This window comes from Anser anser, assembly GCF_964211835.1.
Source record: "Anser anser genome assembly, chromosome: Z".
NCBI lineage: Eukaryota > Metazoa > Chordata > Aves > Anseriformes > Anatidae > Anser > Anser anser.
Window position 1 is genome coordinate 27,716,271 of NC_139723.1, and position 17,691 is coordinate 27,733,961.

Sequence of the window (17,691 nt, forward strand, 5' to 3'; positions counted from 1 at the left end):
TTAGGCTGATGTTAAGTCTCTTGCACTAAATTAATAACTAATTACAGGAGGTATTTATCATCTCAAGTTTCTTGCATGAGAATTGTCAGACTTAATCACCCTCCTCATATTTTCACTATTTACAGAGCTTCATTTATCATACACTCCAGTAGTGTGACAACAGAGGACTATTTCCCCCACTTCTCATATACATAAAGAAAAATAAAATGGTGGCAAATCATGACAATAGCTTGAAATTTTTATTCTTTATGGTAACATTCACTTCCACCAGACAAGTTATAGGCAGAAGAACAACTGGCAGGGTAAAAATACACACACAGTTATGCTCAAATAAGCAAATGCACTCTAATTTTTATAAGTTCTTAAACTTAGCAGACAGCATGAGAATGATCATAATCAAATGTTTGTAAGAAGTCATTTCTTTGATAGCAACACCAAGGGAACTGTTCTCAGAAGCTGTTTTAAAGTGTGTTCAGGGATTTTAACTAGAAGCTGAGAGGAGTACAAACCTTCATAAGCGCTGTGATTTTGGGGTTATTGCTGAGATGTGTGTTGAACCATGCCCCAAATTGTTTTCAAGCCATTTGCAGACTGGATTGAAAAGTAACACAATGTTTAAAGCAAGGTTATACGGAATGGCACAAATGTGTGGCCACTGCTAACTTTAGTGGGAATTTCATCTTGCGTTACTGAACATAGCCCGATGCCATTATCACAAAGTATTGCCTAATGCGGGCTAAAACTAAATTATGCAAGATAATACCTTACTGTAATAAGGCATGAGTGGTAACTCACATGTTTACCAATGGAAAGACTGCAGCATCAACATTATCTTAATGTTGTGATGAAATATTACAGAATATCTGCCTGGATAATCATAGTAAAAAGCATCATGCAACTTCATATTTTACTTCATTAGGAACCCTGACCTCTGGCAACATTTTACTAGTTGTGCAAGGAAAAACATTGCTCTGGGTGCAGGTGCCCCGGTGCTGGCAGGGGGCTGCGGGGCTGCTGTGTGCGGTGAGGCTGGGGTTGCTCCGTGCCGGACACAGCCGGTTCCAGACGGCTCCAGCAGCCTCACCGCAGGGCACGGCTGAGCACCTCTGTTTCCACAGAATGCTTTGTTTCCACAGAATGCATTTAAGAAAGGTCAAAACCAACCAAAACTAGCACCAGATGAAGAGAGGAGGTGGGAAAAGAGAGGCACAAACAGCAGGATGAACACCAAGGCCAGGTGACAGTGCTCCACTGTACTGTACCCACACCGCAGGCTGTGGAGGAGCCCACATCAGAGCAGATGCTTGCTCAAAATGTGGCCCATGTCTCCACGGTAGCAGAGGAGAAGTGGACCACACTGGAAAAAGGAAGAGTACTGATTGTACCATCTTCCTCTCCATGCCCCGGCACTCCTCAGGGTGGTAGAGGGGTAAGGAGCAGAGGAGCAAAACTGAGCCTGAGAAATAGGCAGCAAAGGTTTTGTTTTAATTTTTGCCTTTTTGTTTCTCGCTAAGTGAATCAATTTTAATTAGCAATACATTCAGTTCATTTTCCCTAAATCTATGCTGTTTTGCCCTCAATAGCAATACACAAGTGATCTCCCTGTCTTTATCTCAGCCCATGAGCCTTTCAATTCTATTTTTTTCCTACATTTCTCCTCCAGTCCTGTTGAGGAGGGAGAATCAGTGAGCAGCTGAGTGGGTGCTTGGCTGTTAGACAAGGCTAATCTACCACAAGAATGAAACTGCAATTATTTACAGCAGAACTAAATAGTACAGATAGCTGATCACACACAGTTTTATTTTTAGTTTTTCATACATTTTGGTTAAAGAAGCCACCATAAGCATTTTAGCAGAGTTGTATCAGGTATTATGTCAGTATGGAAAAACTCATAAAGCCATTGTAAGATACCTAAACTGACGTGATCACAGAAGACAGGGAATATAAGCAAGTACATTCTTGGCTGTCATCTGTCAATTATATCTAAAAAAAGCAATAAAAATAATAAATATAAAATAAATAAATATAAATATAATATAAATATAAATATAAAATAAAAAATAAAAAATAAAACTGAAAGACAACTTTTTTTTAGATATGTTCATGTATTCCTGGTAAATATTTTAGTGGTTCCCCTTTGGCAGAGTTTTGTGACTTGATACCACAACAAACTCCTTTTACTTAACCACCCCACTAATGAAAAATATTGATCTTAAAATAGGAGTATCTATTTAAAGATATAAACTTTGACACGTGTTTGGTTTACTAAACCAGTTGGTTTAATTGGAATTAATGCTCTCCGTTTTTATCAGATTATACAAATAGGGAAAATGAGGGAAAATGGATAATCATTATTTCTTCTACTACTAACACCAATTAGAATGAAGTTTTAAAGGCATCCTACCTATGTTATGGATAGAAAATGGTAATATATCCCAATATCTTTACTGACTCAATCTGCAAAAAATATTTTTTTTCAAGATGCTATTTTCTTTTATACTGTATTTTAAACTTCACCTGTTCAGATGAAATGTTTGCTCTCTGTAAAAACAATAATAACGTGTTCCACACAGTACTTTCTCTGACTTCTTTGGTTATGGCTTTCATAACAACGTACCAAGGCATCAACAAAAGGGCAAAAGAGTTTTCTCAACTCCTACTGTCTTGCCAAGACAAGATTAAACCAGAAAGTTTAGCTGCCTCTATAGTATACCTCAAAACCAGCCAAAGTATCTGAAGTTGCATTTCTAGAGCCTTGCTTCCTATTGCTTATAGAAGGGTTAAATTGGCAGTAATTAGATTTATTTATTTATTTAAATTTCAATACAGCATTGCAATGGCACAGCAGGGCTAACAGTGTAATTAATAATGGGAAGGAGTTACTAAGATGTAACATAGTGCATATGCACTGCACTGAAGTTTGCTATTCAAGCATGGAGAATGCTAAAAGCTACCTTCCAAAATTCGAGAAAATATCAGATTTTAATATTAAGATAAGTATTAGATGAAAACATAATATTTAATTCAAAATTTAAATCCACTGGTTTTAAAATACTAAGTTATCTTTAATAAATGCACATACTATTTAAACACATAAACAAGAAATCTGTTTTTAAGATTAACACCAATGCAGGTTGTATACAGCGAGCTAACAGAATTCATCTCAGAAAAATATTTTTAAAATAAGATCTTTGCCCATACAGAGTGCAACGTTAAAGAAGTCTTTAGTCTTTTAAATAAACTATTAATTAGTATTATCTTTATTAGACACAGTATAACAGATGGACTGCCACAAGAACAAAAAAAGGAAGATTAATTTTAATTGTATCTTTGCGTGTTTTCTAGCAGGTCTTAAACTTTAGTTCTAGTATTTGTATTCAATTGTTATTTCGAGAGCGGAAACTTCTGCATAAGCAGCTTCCATATTTATGAACGAGGAGTAATTATGGATTCTTGAAAGATCCTTCTTGCCTTTGTGATTTCACATCCCAAAGTGGGACTGATAAACCTACTTATAGATTTCACATATAAATCTTAAAATACTGGGGGTCCAACTTTTATATCCTTGGATATCAATAGCAAGGTTGCCACTGATTTTCCTGGTTTACGATTAGACTGTCATTGTACATCTAAATGCAGATTAATGTAACACCCAGAGGTGTTGGGTTTAAATGGCAGGGTTCTGGAGTGCGGGGAGGGAGAGGAAAGTGAGGGTACTGCAGGTGTGATCTCTCTGAATAAAGGCCAGGGCTTGCCTGTATCAGACACAGACAGCTCCAATGGGCAGCTGAGCGCAGGGGCACTTTGGGGAAAAGTTTTTTGGGAAAGAATAAAAATGCTGTGCAGCAGTTATGAATAGAACAGAACAGAATAGAATTGTTCTGTTGGAAGGGACCTTCAAAGATCTTCTAGTCCAACTCCAACTGAGGAGGTATGAGAGTGACAACTGAGAAAAAAAAACATCCTTGCAGCTCCCAAGGTCAGTGCAGCAGGAGAGCAGGAGGTACTCCAGGCATGAAGGAGAAGCTCCCCTGCAGCCTGTGGAGTGGCCCCTGGTGGAGCAGGCTGTCCCCCTGCAGCCCATGGGTCCCACATGGAGCAGATCTCCACGCTGCAGCCCGTGGAGGAGCCCACGTGGAGCAGGTGGATGTGGCCTGAGGGCTGCGGCCCATGGAGATTAGCCCATACTGAAGCAGGCTGTCTGGTGGGAACTGAAGATGGTGGGGGACCCACACTGGAGCAGTCTGTTCCTGAAGGACCACACTCCATGGAAATGATCCATGCTGCAACAGTTCTTGAAAGAGTCTATCCTGTGGGAGGGATCCCACAATGGAGCAGGAAGGGGCAGCAGTGGTGAAGCATTATGAACTGACCGCAGTCTCTTCACCATCCCCCTGCTCAGGGGGAAGGATGTAGAAGAGGGGGGGAAATGAAGGGATTAAGGTGGAGCTGGGAAGATGGGGCGTGTGGGGATGGTGTGTTTAGGTGACTTTTTTCTTATTTTTTTCCCTCACTATCCTACTCTATCTTTAATCGGCAATAAATTAAATTATAAACTAACGTTTCCCAAGTTGAGTCTGTTTTGCCCATGACAGTAATTGTTGGGTGATCTCCCGGTCTTTCTCAGGACCCATAGGCATTTGATCTTATTTCCTCCCCTTGACCTGTTGAGGAAGGAGAGTGAGAGAGCAGCTGGGTGGGCACCTGGCAGCCAGGCAAGTTTAACCCAGCACAACAGATTAATCACAAAGGATTTTTTCATATATATATTTTTCATAATCACCAATGAAAACAACAACAACAAAAATCAGAATTTAAAGTAGGAAATTCACCTAAGTATGCTGATCATCTTTCTTTGTTCAACTTCAATACTGTATTTTGAAATTTGAAACACCTGACAATAAGCCTCAAGTCATTTTACAAAACACTTATATAAAGTGAAACAAATTTTCTTATAAATAAATAAAAAGTATGACATTCAAAAGAATAAATTATCTTAAAAATTAAATTCATTGGTGGCACAGTCTATAACTTTTTTGGAGTAGAGGTTTTTAATTTACCTGACTGTAAACACCTGATAAATATGCAAAGGACATGATCTTTCAGACAGCACTTAAAAGATTAAATGAAATTAGAATTAAGAAATACTAGTATTCACCTATAATGATTTATAACACATATCATGTAATATAAAAGTACCGTTACTCTTCTGGAAGGCTCTTCTATACCCCCAAGTCAAGGTTATACAAAATGATGGGAATAAGTATCCGTGCTCCTGAAGCATGTTTCCATTTCAGCCAGATCAAAAATGATGAATACTAACATACAATATTAGCATTTGTAGTCACCACACATTAAAACATTTTTCTTGTGCAAAAAAATAGTCAAGCAAAAAACTTTATACATTTGTAGTTTAAATTCATTTTTGTTAAAATAATTTCCACATCAAACATGAAGAGGCTTACACTTTCAGGACTTTTTAGTTTTTTGTGGTTTTTTTTGGTTGTTTTTATTTCACTGAAAAATATTTCTACCATTTAGTAAATCCATATTTCATAAAAAAAATATACTGTAAGAACTGAACTACCATTTCAATGTTCACCTCTGCTAATGAAATGTTGGGGTATCCCCATATATCAGCGACTTTGGGGCTAAACTTAGTAAATGATCACCTGCTCAGACCAGCTTCAACATTTTGTCCTCTACCCACCACACATCCAGATCAGACCAGATGCTTCCAAGGCTTTTTATGCCTTCATCAATTCATGTGAACACATGTAGGCAGTCAACACAAAATTTTTAAACACTTCTGTAGCACAAAGACGACAATGTTAGTAATTTACTCTGCTAAGTAACAGTGTAGAAATCCCCATATGCTCTCTGCCAACAAATATGATACACAGTTCTGAGAAAATGATTCTGTTTTAGTGACCCAGCTGAAGAAAGCAGATGGAGACTCTTCAAAGGAGAAAATGTTCATTTTTCCTGACTTTGCTGCTGCATATACACTTTAATTTTCAGGCTTATGTTCCAGCTGCCAAACATTTATTATGTTTTCTCTGAATTTCTTCTCTATCTCAACTTCCTTATTACTAAACTTGTCAAAAGACTACTTCTGAGTTCCTACACTTCGGACTCCAAACAGAAACCTCACCAACAAGTCTTAACCAGTACTGGGAGACTGTACCATTATGCCATTTACTCTGTTTTATCTAAAGCAATATTTCATGGAAGCAACACAAGAGGATGTCAGTTTTCACAGAATTGGTATTAGAAGAGCAAATCCAGGACTCCCATCTGTACTCAAAACTCAGGGGAGTGCACATAATACTCACTTTCCTCAACATCATTAATCAGAAGTCCAATAGCAGTAAATAATGTCACTGCAAGGTCACCGACAACTTGCTGCAGATACTGTTTATCCACCTCCAAGTCATAACCACTACTCTCAATAACCTACAGATGCTCCACAGATCTCCCCACCTGCTAACAAGTAACCTGTACTAAGAGTGTGATAAGTTACATGAGAAAATGCATCTCTATCGAGACATTATTGTAATAACATTTGGTAGCACCTACAGAGGAAGGACCAAAGTTTCTGAATGGTTTGGAAATTGCTGTCCTGCGACTGCAAAATCTGTAATTAATATTGCTATGCAGGCAGAACCTCATCCTGGATGACTGGCAGTACTACAGCACCAAGAAGTCTCTGGATAAAGTTCCTTATCTTATTATGAAGAAAAAAAAATCTGCAATGTCCTCTGTACCATGAGGTTTACTAGAAAAAATATAGATACAATATGTGCTGATAAGCATCTTCAGTACAAATATTACTACAGACGTGTTCTAGTAAGAATGATGACTTAAGCAAGCAGAAAGACTCTAAAGAATTCAGTTACTGCATAGATGTTTTTTGTCTGTTTCCAGGGGAATTAAGTAATATAGTAGTTGAAGTGAATTGCAGCTTGAAGTCCACAGTGAAAAAATTCACACACCCCCACAAAAGATTAACCGATGTTTGTTCTATGATCACTTATCACTTATGAATACAATACAAATCAGATATTTCTGAAACCATGAGAAAATCGCATACCCCCCAAAACTTTGCCAGTGTGTTATACCACAATACCCTGTGGCCTTTATTTCCAGATTTCAATTGAATTGGTAGTACATATAAAGTAGCCATTAAGATAACTTCAAATTGTGAAGTTTATTTAAAGTCAAGCCTCAGAGGAATCATCATGTACAGAGATCTCACTCCTACTCCTTTCCAATACAAAGACCTGAGGACAGGTCTTTTGCATAATAAAAGAACTTTCAAGTTTGGGTTTGCTCATATTTGACAGAAGTAGCAGAATTTTTATGGATTTCTGAAAACAATAAAAAAATCTAAAATACAGTTTTAAAATCAGTGATTTACTTCTATTGTAAAATCTACCAGTATTCTGCTACCTTTAAGAGAGAATTCATAGATACAGCTTTAAGCTACACAGGTATTTTTGAGAACTTTCTGGTTTTCTTTCAGTCAGAATTCTGCACAAAGGAACATGGCTTGGAAGAAAAATAAACAACAACAACAACAAAACAATAATAACAATAGTAATAAAAACAACAACACTCTGTCAGGCTAGAGAGAACCAACGTGTCTTACTAAGTTTGTAAAAAATACGAGACCTATTTACTTGGGTCTCATAAATGAGCAGGCTTGATAATGTGCGAGTGAAAAAATAGAAAACTAATTCTATTCTCTTTTCAATTCCATGAATCAGGTAAATCTTAAATTGGTATTATCTCATATGTGTTGGATACAATGAAGAACAAAAGGTTTACTCAAAGGAATCAAGATGCAGAATCTCCTTTGACATCCCCTCTGAGTAGGGGGCCATGGCCTGCCATTAAATGAAAAACAAAAATATGAAATTCACCTTGCCTTAAATCATAAAGAAACTAATTAAGTTTAAACTAACTTAGATTTTTATCTTGTAAGCATCTGAATAGTCCTGTGAATTTCTGAATGATCACTCATATCCTCAAAGTAAGTATGCTCATAATACTCTGTTGAAGTGGTGTCTACATTGATTAAATGTAGCCCAGTGGTTATATTACATTCCTTTTATATAGTTTTCAGCATCTTTTAATTAATCGCTTGTGGGGAGCAAGGGACTTCATATAGTTAAAACTAGTATTTGGAGCTTCATCTTACTTTTAAAATGGGAAAAATACTTGAATTGCAAAATGACTGCATAATATTTAATGAAGGCATTCATTATTTCTAAATTCTCTCTGTTCACTTTCAGCTAGAAGTTAATTTAAATCACTAAATTTACATTTTTTGCCAAGTTTTAGTTACCAGCCACATCTTGAAAAAGTATTGACAGATATGATCAGAAATAAGCAAAACTGAAAGAACTTCTGAGATAAAAGTCAATGATCTAGAAGTTTACAACAGCAGATTTTTCTGCACTGGTGGAAATAATTTCCTTTTCTTGTTAAGCTTCTTAATTCTAATTATATTTGATATGAAGTTTTAGAGTTATATGCATATAGGTAAAAGACACATTTCTTACTCTGGTTCAATACTCATCTCAAGAACAGCTTGAAAAGCATCAGTTTGGATGATATTTATCAGATTCTCCTAGTCAAAATGTTCATGCAGAAAGGTATACTATTTATAACTAATTAAAACCTTAAAAGCAACTGTCTTTTAAATTTACATTTTTCAGCCTAGTATTTTTTCTGAATTATTCTAAAATTTTCCAATACAGTAGCCTTTTTCTGCAAATAAGGCCATATAGACAGAAAGAGCTAAGGCAATTAAGTGCTTTAAAGTGAGGTAAGGGTCTGACCTATCTCCCCCCCCAAACAAAAAACAACAACAAAAAAAAACCACAACTGTCTTAGAAACTAAAAGGAGCTGTAGTAAATATTCAATGGTACTTCATGTTCAACACATTTCTATATTAATATTTTTAGAACATTCTATTTTCATTAAAGTCTAAGCTTATTTACACTTTAGTACATTCTTAAAGAATTGAAAGAGAGCATGTTAAAAAAAGTCTGGAAGAAAAAGTCATTCAAATAATTCTTTCCTGTTCACCTTAAGGAAGTGTATACTGGTCAAAAGTAAAAGCTTATGTTAATATCCGAGTTATTCTTTCAGTCTCATTCAGCTTTATTTGCCAAAAGATGAAGGACTTTATGCTTTTTAAACAAACATGAATTCAACTACTTAACCCTCAAGCTGTTTATTTTTCCCTACAAAGACATTTCCTTAAAAATGCTTCACTGTTCAGATGTATTTAAATCTGTTTAAATGCTGCCCACACGCAGAAGGATTCATAACAATTGTACATTCCAATAACATACGCTGAAGACCACATTCTCATGTAATCTACAACAAACAACCAAGTGCTGCCACACAATTTTAAGTAAACTTCTCTAAATATACAAGTGCACTCTAAAATATGTTTAGATCTATCTACACCAAACAAGAACAACTCAAAAAAGTTGTTTGATTTTATTGACGTCCTCCAACCCCCAAGCCATGAGGAATTATTGTCAACTAATACAACTGGTTGATTTTGCTTTATACTGGTTTTAGATGCTATAATGAAGTTACCTGTCATTAATGATCCAGTTCAGACACAGATTGAGGGAATTAAGGTTTTTGCATCTCTTTACTATTTCCATCACGGTTTCATTATCCAGTTCTGTGATATGACGTAGATCCAAGCTGGAGAGATTTCTTAGCTATTGAGACAAATATGATAGAAAGAAATAATCTGAAACTTATTTGCATACATGACTGTTATAAAAACTTTTTAACCTTTTGTAATCATTTATAATATGTGCAAGCTAGTCAGGAAAGATGAAACTAATATATTTCCCACAAAAAAAAGGAACGACATCAGAGATATTAATATAATCCAATTTAAGCCACCTGAAATCTATACCCAAATTTGGAATTCAGGCAGGCTCTCAGTCACTCCATGACACCAAAAATCTCTCGTGCATGGTCCAACCCATACACAATAGAGGCCTAGCCCTTCCTCCTTTTAACTATACAGAGTGTAAGATGCCAAGGTGGCATACCAACTCATTTAATTATAAGAAAAAAAGGTCAGAGAAGAAAGACAAGACTGCACATTTGTGCTCTTATACTCAAATGCATGTGATTAAAGACTTAAGAGTCTAAGGCTTTCAAACTGCATAAATATCACAAGCTCACAGGAAAATACAGCATTTATACTGTAGTCTTACCTGTGCAGCCATCAATAATAACTTTGATATTCCAAGTAACAAAATTTGGAGTTGCAGAACAGGATGATTTAAGATTTATGTGCTGATTAACCTGACTTGTTACTATTGTTAATCATTATAATCTCCTTCAAAAGCAAACAAAACCCTCTTACTACTTTTATGAGCTATGGATTCATAGAAGGAAATTTATAATGATTTCTCCAGCATCCTCAAACAATGGATCAGTTTAATCATAATAACCTCCAAGTGGTGTTTGCTTTTTAAGCTCTCTGAAATAATCTCTGTTATACTCTGGAAAAAAATAATTGCATTAGGTAACACTGACACTTAATTAAATTTACCTTCCCTGTAAGAGAGAGAAAATAATCCTATTCAGTGATTTAAGTCACTAAGGAGTTGATTAAATAAAGGCGTACAACTGACATCATGTAACCGGTCCACTTCAGCAGTTAATTTTTAAATCAACGTATTTAAGGAAAAAGTAAAAAAAAAAAAAAAAAAAAAAGTAAAAAAAAAAAAAAAAGATGACTGAACGTAGGTAGTCTTCCACAGAAACTGGTGTTCTGGTGTTTTGTTCCAGAACATTTTAACATTCTTCAATCTAAAAGTTGAAGAAAAAACACATATTGCTTCCAATAATTCTGCCGAACATCCATGAAGTTATGCAACCTGACCTCTGAGAGATAATTGAGGGGTATTTCTTGAGGAAATAAGAGAATATTCCTATTACTAAAATGTAGCAATGAGTTTGTTGTTGTAATCCCACTGCACTTCTATTTCTTATTTGCTGATAAGGAGAGAAGCAAATGGCTGATACAGCGTTGGTAGAACGAACAGATCTTGCGGGCTCTGCATTTCATACGTACTGCTCTAACAGGAAGCTTGGAAGACTTATCTTAGAACCGTAGAATTATAGAATTATTAAGGCTGGAAAAGGCCTCCAAGATCATCTGGTCCAACCCTAACCACCGATATTACCCACTAAACCACGTCCCTAAGTACTACATTCAACCTTTCTGTAAACATCCCCAGGAATGGTGACTCCACCACCTCCCTAGGCAACCCGTTCCAATGTCTAACTACCATTTCTGAGAAGAAATGTCTCCTCATTTACAACCTAAGCCTCCCTTGGCACAACTTGAGGCTATGCACTGTAGTCCTATCTCTAGTTATCTGCCAGAAGAGACACCCCCAGCTCCCCACAGCTTCCTTTTGGGTAGAGGTATAGAGCAATAAGGTCTCCCCTGAGCCTCCTCTTCTCCAGACTAAACAACCCCAGTTCCCTCAGCCACTCCTCACAGGACTTGTGTTCCAGGCCCTTCACCAGCTTTGTAGCCCCTCTCTGGACATGCTCCAGGGCGTCGATGTCCTTCTTGTACTGAGGGGCCCAGAACTGAACACAGTACTCAAGGAGCGGCCTCACCAGAGCAGAGTACAGGGGGACGATCACCTCCCTGGTCCTGCTCGCTACACTATTCCTGATACAAGCCAGAATGCCACTGGCTTTCTTGGCCACCTGGGCACGCTGCCAGCTCATGTTCAGGTCAACCAACATCTTCAGATCCTTCTCTTCTGCACAGCTTTCCAGTGACTCTGCCCCAAGCCTGTAGCACTGCATGTGGTTGTTGTGGCCAAAGTGCAGGACTCGTCACTTAGCCCCACTGAACCTCATCCCATTGGCCTCTTTCCTAACCTGTCCAGGTCCCTCTGCAGGGCCTTCCTACCCTCTGGCAGATCAACTTCCTCCCAGCTTGGTGTCATCTGCAAACTTACCCGAGGGTGCTCTCAATCTTCTATGCACCCCAAAAGAAGCTCACAACCAACTCTCATTTTTCTATATGTTACAAGAAGAAGGGAAAGTTTAGAGCAACTTGAATTTTCCTCACCTTCCCACAGATATTCATATTAGGTAATTCAGCCTTTGTACCATGTTGTCAATAACATGGTCAATGCCTATGACACACTGAAGCCCTATGTGAAGTTCTAATAATGTTTATTAATGATTCCTTTCTAAAATGTGCTTCCTAAAATGCAGAAATCATTCTATTACTACTGTTTTGCAAATAAACTGTGTGGACAAACTCTGAAAAATCATTACAACTGCAATTTCTGTATCAGCAGCAATATGTAGAAGATTTCTCCACTTAAGATGCAGGATCTATAAATATCAATGTATTGGAACAGCCTGTTTCTGCTTTCCCAATGTGTTTTTGCACAAAATATATTAGGACCAACTATCCCAATTCCAAGAAAGCCAAGAGTTCTAAAGAATAATGTTATGTGTATATCTTTGCAGCAAGACAACTTTGCTAAATTCTGATTTATAAGATTCCTACAGTGATTAAATGTTCAATATGTTCCCATGTTATTAATTTCCATATTATCTATGTTTATCTTGCTTTTAGATGATTTAATGCCTTATCCCCTATTTATAAAATGGGGAAACATGGCACAAATACATTGATTATTATCACATTTACAGTTTGTTATGGAAATGGGAATCAAAGTCAAATCTGATAAACACTGGTCCACCAAAGTAACTATGTAATAATTTACATGGGGCAACAGATTTCTCAGCATAGGAAATAAATGTAACAGACAATTCAACAATGCATATGCTTTATGGCATTAAAAAATATTTACCAGGAGTCCTCAGAGAAAAGTTTAGAATCTTACCTTTGAGAAAAACAGCATTCTTAACTAAAATATGCTTTCTTTCAAGACAACATAATTCTTACCCAGTTGAGGCAATGATGAGTGCAACAGAAAGAATTCATGATTTCCCAGGAAAAAAAAAAAAGACTCTTGCACTGCATGGGTAGACTCAAAAACTACATTGAAATCCAAGTACTAGTCAGTGACCCAATTGTTAAGGGTTTCACAAGTAGATTTTAGCCTTCACTGTCACAGGAGAATGATCATTCCCTCATTGTTTATTACTTTCATGCTAATGATGGTCTACCATTATATTCATTATATAGTAACTCAACCATCACTTGCCTATTTTACCATCACATTCATTCATTTAAAAAATCTACGTCACACTTGACCTACTTGGTAGGTTAATTCTTCTTTTTATTAGGCACAATATACTCAATCCAGTAAATCTTAGCAGATCTTGCTAAGGTTTTCAGCAGTAAACTGCTATCTTAGTAGTTCAAAGAGACTGTTTCAGGTGAATACAAAGTCTTCAGGTATAATTTGACAACCTCACTATTGCCATTTCAGATGAGTGAATGGTTTTCAAGGGGTGCAGAACAGGACACATACTCCCTTAAGCATTGGCCCTGCTGAAATGATTTGGCACTGATCATGACAGGTGAAGAGAATACTCCTGGACCTACTTAAATCACAGGTACCAATATCCAATTGCCATTGTTGTATTGTTGTATATATTCAACTGACCTTTGTTTAAACAACAACAAAAAAAAAAACAACAAACAAACAAAGGTGTGGGTGAGGGTACTTTAATGCCAAATACCCTATATTATATTTTATCTGAAAAACTATTTGTAAGGGATCAATGCTATAGTGCCGAATTCTTTACAGCATTATAAACAATTAGCAAGAACAATTACATAAGCTTTATATAATACCTCTAACCCTCACATCTAAAACTAGTTTGATATTAAAAAAAAATTTAAAAAAATAAATAAACCTCTCTGAAGCAGACATTTGGACGGCAGGGACATTGGAATCTTGCATGCGTAAATCTTGAGATTAATATAGCATACTTTTACTCAGCATTTTTCCATGGAGAAAGATATTCTGTTAATTGAATAGTCAGTGTTAGGGCACCAGGATGAACAAAGGCTTCCCCCATCCCCCTTTTTTTTTCCTCTCAATCATGCAGCAGTACCATTTTATCATGCAATTTTAGGGCCATTATTTACAAATATTCACACTCTTCTCCACCTCTTAATTCTATACCTCTACGAAGAATGCTCAGCATGAGGAAAATTTAAGCTCAACTCAAGCAGACAAAATGTTTTGCCTGAAAATTAATATTCATTGTGACAATAAAACAGACAACACAAATAGCAGACAGAAGCCTTAAAAATGTGAAATGAAAAAATGAAGTGAAAGAGTTAAGAGAAAAGAGGAAGAGTTATACAAACTTTGTTTGCTACACACATACAAAGCCATACTGAAATTACTGAATATTGACTCAGGAAAAATTGTGTGCTAAAATTGTATAAGGTAGCACAATAGCATTTAAATTTCAGAAGGAGTCTAGTTAGACAAATGTGATTAGGAGGGAACAGGATGTTGGCTTCCTCCTCTCAGTTGCACTAATTGACAAAGAATTGACAGCCCAGTATGTAAAGGTTTTATGAGGAGATTGCCCGTGAAAATTTATAGAAAGGAAATTATTGCACTGTGAATGACAAATGCAAAAGAACAACTTATATCACAAAATGGTTTTGGGCAAAGGAAATTTCAAAAACAGAGCTTCAGTTGTTTTAAAAAGACATTCTTAAAACAAACAAACAAAAAAACCTACTGCTTTTAAGAAATACAATACTGCTTATGGGTCACATCTCAAATTATAAAGGCATTTTTCTACAACATTTTTCTTGGTTGGATTAATTGAAATTTTATGGAAGTCGATATACTTAAAGATTCAGAGATTGTCATATTTCTGTGCTAAAATGCTTGTTCATAATACCTACGTCTTGATTACTAGAATTAAAATATGTAGAATCAAGAACCTAAAGCATTTGAAAACTATTAGGGGGTGAGAGAGAATGCCTGATTTGAGACCAGAAAAGTTTAGGATCAAGTTCATACGCTCTGGATGGTAAAAATTACAGTTACCATTTGGATCACAGGTAGTTTTTCACAGAGTGTTATCAACTGTTGTGAGTATTTAGCTGTAAGGAACTGCAAATATAATGAGATTGTAAATCCCCCTCCCCCACACACTCCTCCCAATTCCTGTGCATATATGCTTCCTTAAAAGTAAAACAATTCACATAAAATCAATCTAAAGCCGAATTATTTCTGAAGGAAAGTGCTTATAAGGACTTAATGAACTTTAAATTCACATCTTTTGCTAATTAAGCTTAATTTTCTTGACTCTCTCTGTGTATATATGCCTTCGGGGAATAAAGTGCTCTCTGATTTAAGCCCTGCAAAGGAAATGTATGATTACAAACAAAAGAAAATAGCAACCAGAAAAAGAATGTAAATCACATTCTTTTTACTATTATGACAATAGAATCTATAAACTATTTTTTAAAAAGGCACATACATTAATTTTGAGTTAAGAGTAAACTGAAGTAACTGATACATATTTTTGTGATATACTATGTTTGTGAAATATTAATCATACATGGTTTAAAAAATTGGAAAATGATTGAAGAGTTACAGAAGAGACTATATTCCCATAGACTGATATAATGTTCTGCACGTTCAAAACACTTAATTTCATTTCTTAAAGTTAAACATTGCAGAACATTGAGCTTAAATAAGAAATGCTTAAATACGAAATAAATGTTCAAAAACTGTGTTAGAAGAACAACGATTTAATTTTATCACTTAACATAAGACAAAAAAAGAACTTTGTTTTGAAGATTGTATGTATTTGTAAAAAAAAAAAAAAAATAACAAGCCTAAGGAAAAATATGGAATTTACATTATACATTAATTAACGAAAGATATTTATCCATTATATTCCTTGATTTTGTCATGTAGCACAACAAGAGGAAAATAAAAGACATTTGTATTCAAGTTGCTACACCTTTGAAGCTGACTAATAATTTGTGTTGTGTTTTTTTTTAAACTTTTTCGTGCATACTGTTACAAGTTATGCTACACAATATATATATACCACTCTCCTTTCTATAGGTAAGGCCCATTGTAAAACAGCCAAAAAGTGCTACTTGCATGCACATTTAAACTGCTTATATATCACCTGAGATACAAGAGTTATAATTTATAAACTGGAAACAATAATTGCTGTTAAATTTCATTATCATTGAATCATAATTTACTCTATGTTTTTTGCTCCCATGTACTTCTAGCGAACAACTTTTGATTTGGAAACTTTCACATACCACAGAGCACTGGAACCCTTTCAGTCATGCAATCAGCCTTCTCTGCAATGGCGTCTACCTAATTGCAATACTGCAGTCAGGTGCAAGTATCAAATTCTTAAAAATGGTGAAAAGAATCTCTTAGGAGGGACACAGCCAATACAATTTTGCTCAACAAAATGGTCAGGTTTAGTTCTACAGGTGGTGAAAAGGTTTTCTTACACAGTCTATAGCACCACGACATTTAATGTATAAAGCCAGCTCTAACAAAGAATCTCCCAGAATCACTATATTCAGAAATCGTTAAAAACTTTTTCCTATGATGAGAAGACTAACATTTAAAAGACTATCTTATTAAATGCAAACAGATTCAAGTAAATGATAAGTCATCTTATGAAATATAGTTTGCTATGTAAGTAAAAGTTGTTTTTAAAAAAACAACTTATCTCCAGACCTAGCCAAAGTACAAAACAAAAAACAAACAAACAAACAAAACAACAACAAAAAACAACTGTCGTGTTCTTGTTTAGGAGGCAAGATGATTTTAAGATTAGAAGGCATGCTGAAATATTACCATAAAAAGGCAGTGTACTTCATGGAAAAATAAATCAGTAACTGAAGTAAGGGACCATACAATACTTCAGTTTAAAAAAGATTTGCAAAATCAGTCTAGCCATCAGTCTACATTATCATTATAAATCTGTCAAGTGGATAATGTCTGCACTGAATAACTCCTAAATATTTGCTCTATAAATCTGAACCTTGATCGTCTTCATACAGGCCACCAACTCAGCAATGGGTATGACTTGGTGCAGTTGGTCATGACCCTCAGGTAACAGTTACGAGATAAAGAAGGAATGCAGGTAACTTTAATCCCCCCCAAAAGGTTACTTAGCTAAAGAGACTTCATGTATTGGTGATTAGAAAAATAAGTTGTCTAATTAGGATTCACATGTATGTAGATGAAGATGTCTATAATAAGTTTTATCCAAACATAATCCTTCAGAAGTCCATGGTGTAGAAGTGTAGATATAAGTATACTGCCACAAAGCAATTACTCCAGCATATACATTACGGCAGGAAGCCATGGAAATGGCTTGGAAATAAAATTACATCTCATTATTTCTCAACAAAGTTGAGAAACATTGGGCTAATTTTCAGCTGTTTTGTTACACTTTCACACATTAAAACTACAAAACAATAAAACATTCCAGGTCATCAGAAAAAAAAAAAACTGTTTTCAACTGGGAGTCCAACAGTCTGAATTGCATACACACACACAGTATTTCTCCACCTGCCCAATAATCATTATTTATTTTAAGTGTGTTTTTTGTGGATTGTACAAACTTCAAAGAAAAGGAGCACTAGAGTGATAACACATTTTTGTTCAAAA

The 17,691-nt window shown here is 35.7% G+C and overlaps 1 protein-coding gene across 5 annotated transcripts in view; it reads right to left on the minus strand.

Moving 5' to 3' along the window:
* The window catches only part of FBXL17 (F-box and leucine rich repeat protein 17), a 331,304-nt gene that overhangs the window by 205,284 nt on the left and 108,329 nt on the right, over positions 1-17,691 (minus strand). For all 5 annotated transcript variants that reach the window (XM_083818776.1, XM_083818777.1, XM_083818778.1 and 2 more), the window contains one exon: positions 9,620-9,750. In XM_083818776.1, the coding sequence (XP_083674902.1) occupies positions 9,620-9,750 (131 nt within the window). The remainder of the gene's footprint in view (positions 1-9,619; positions 9,751-17,691) is intronic.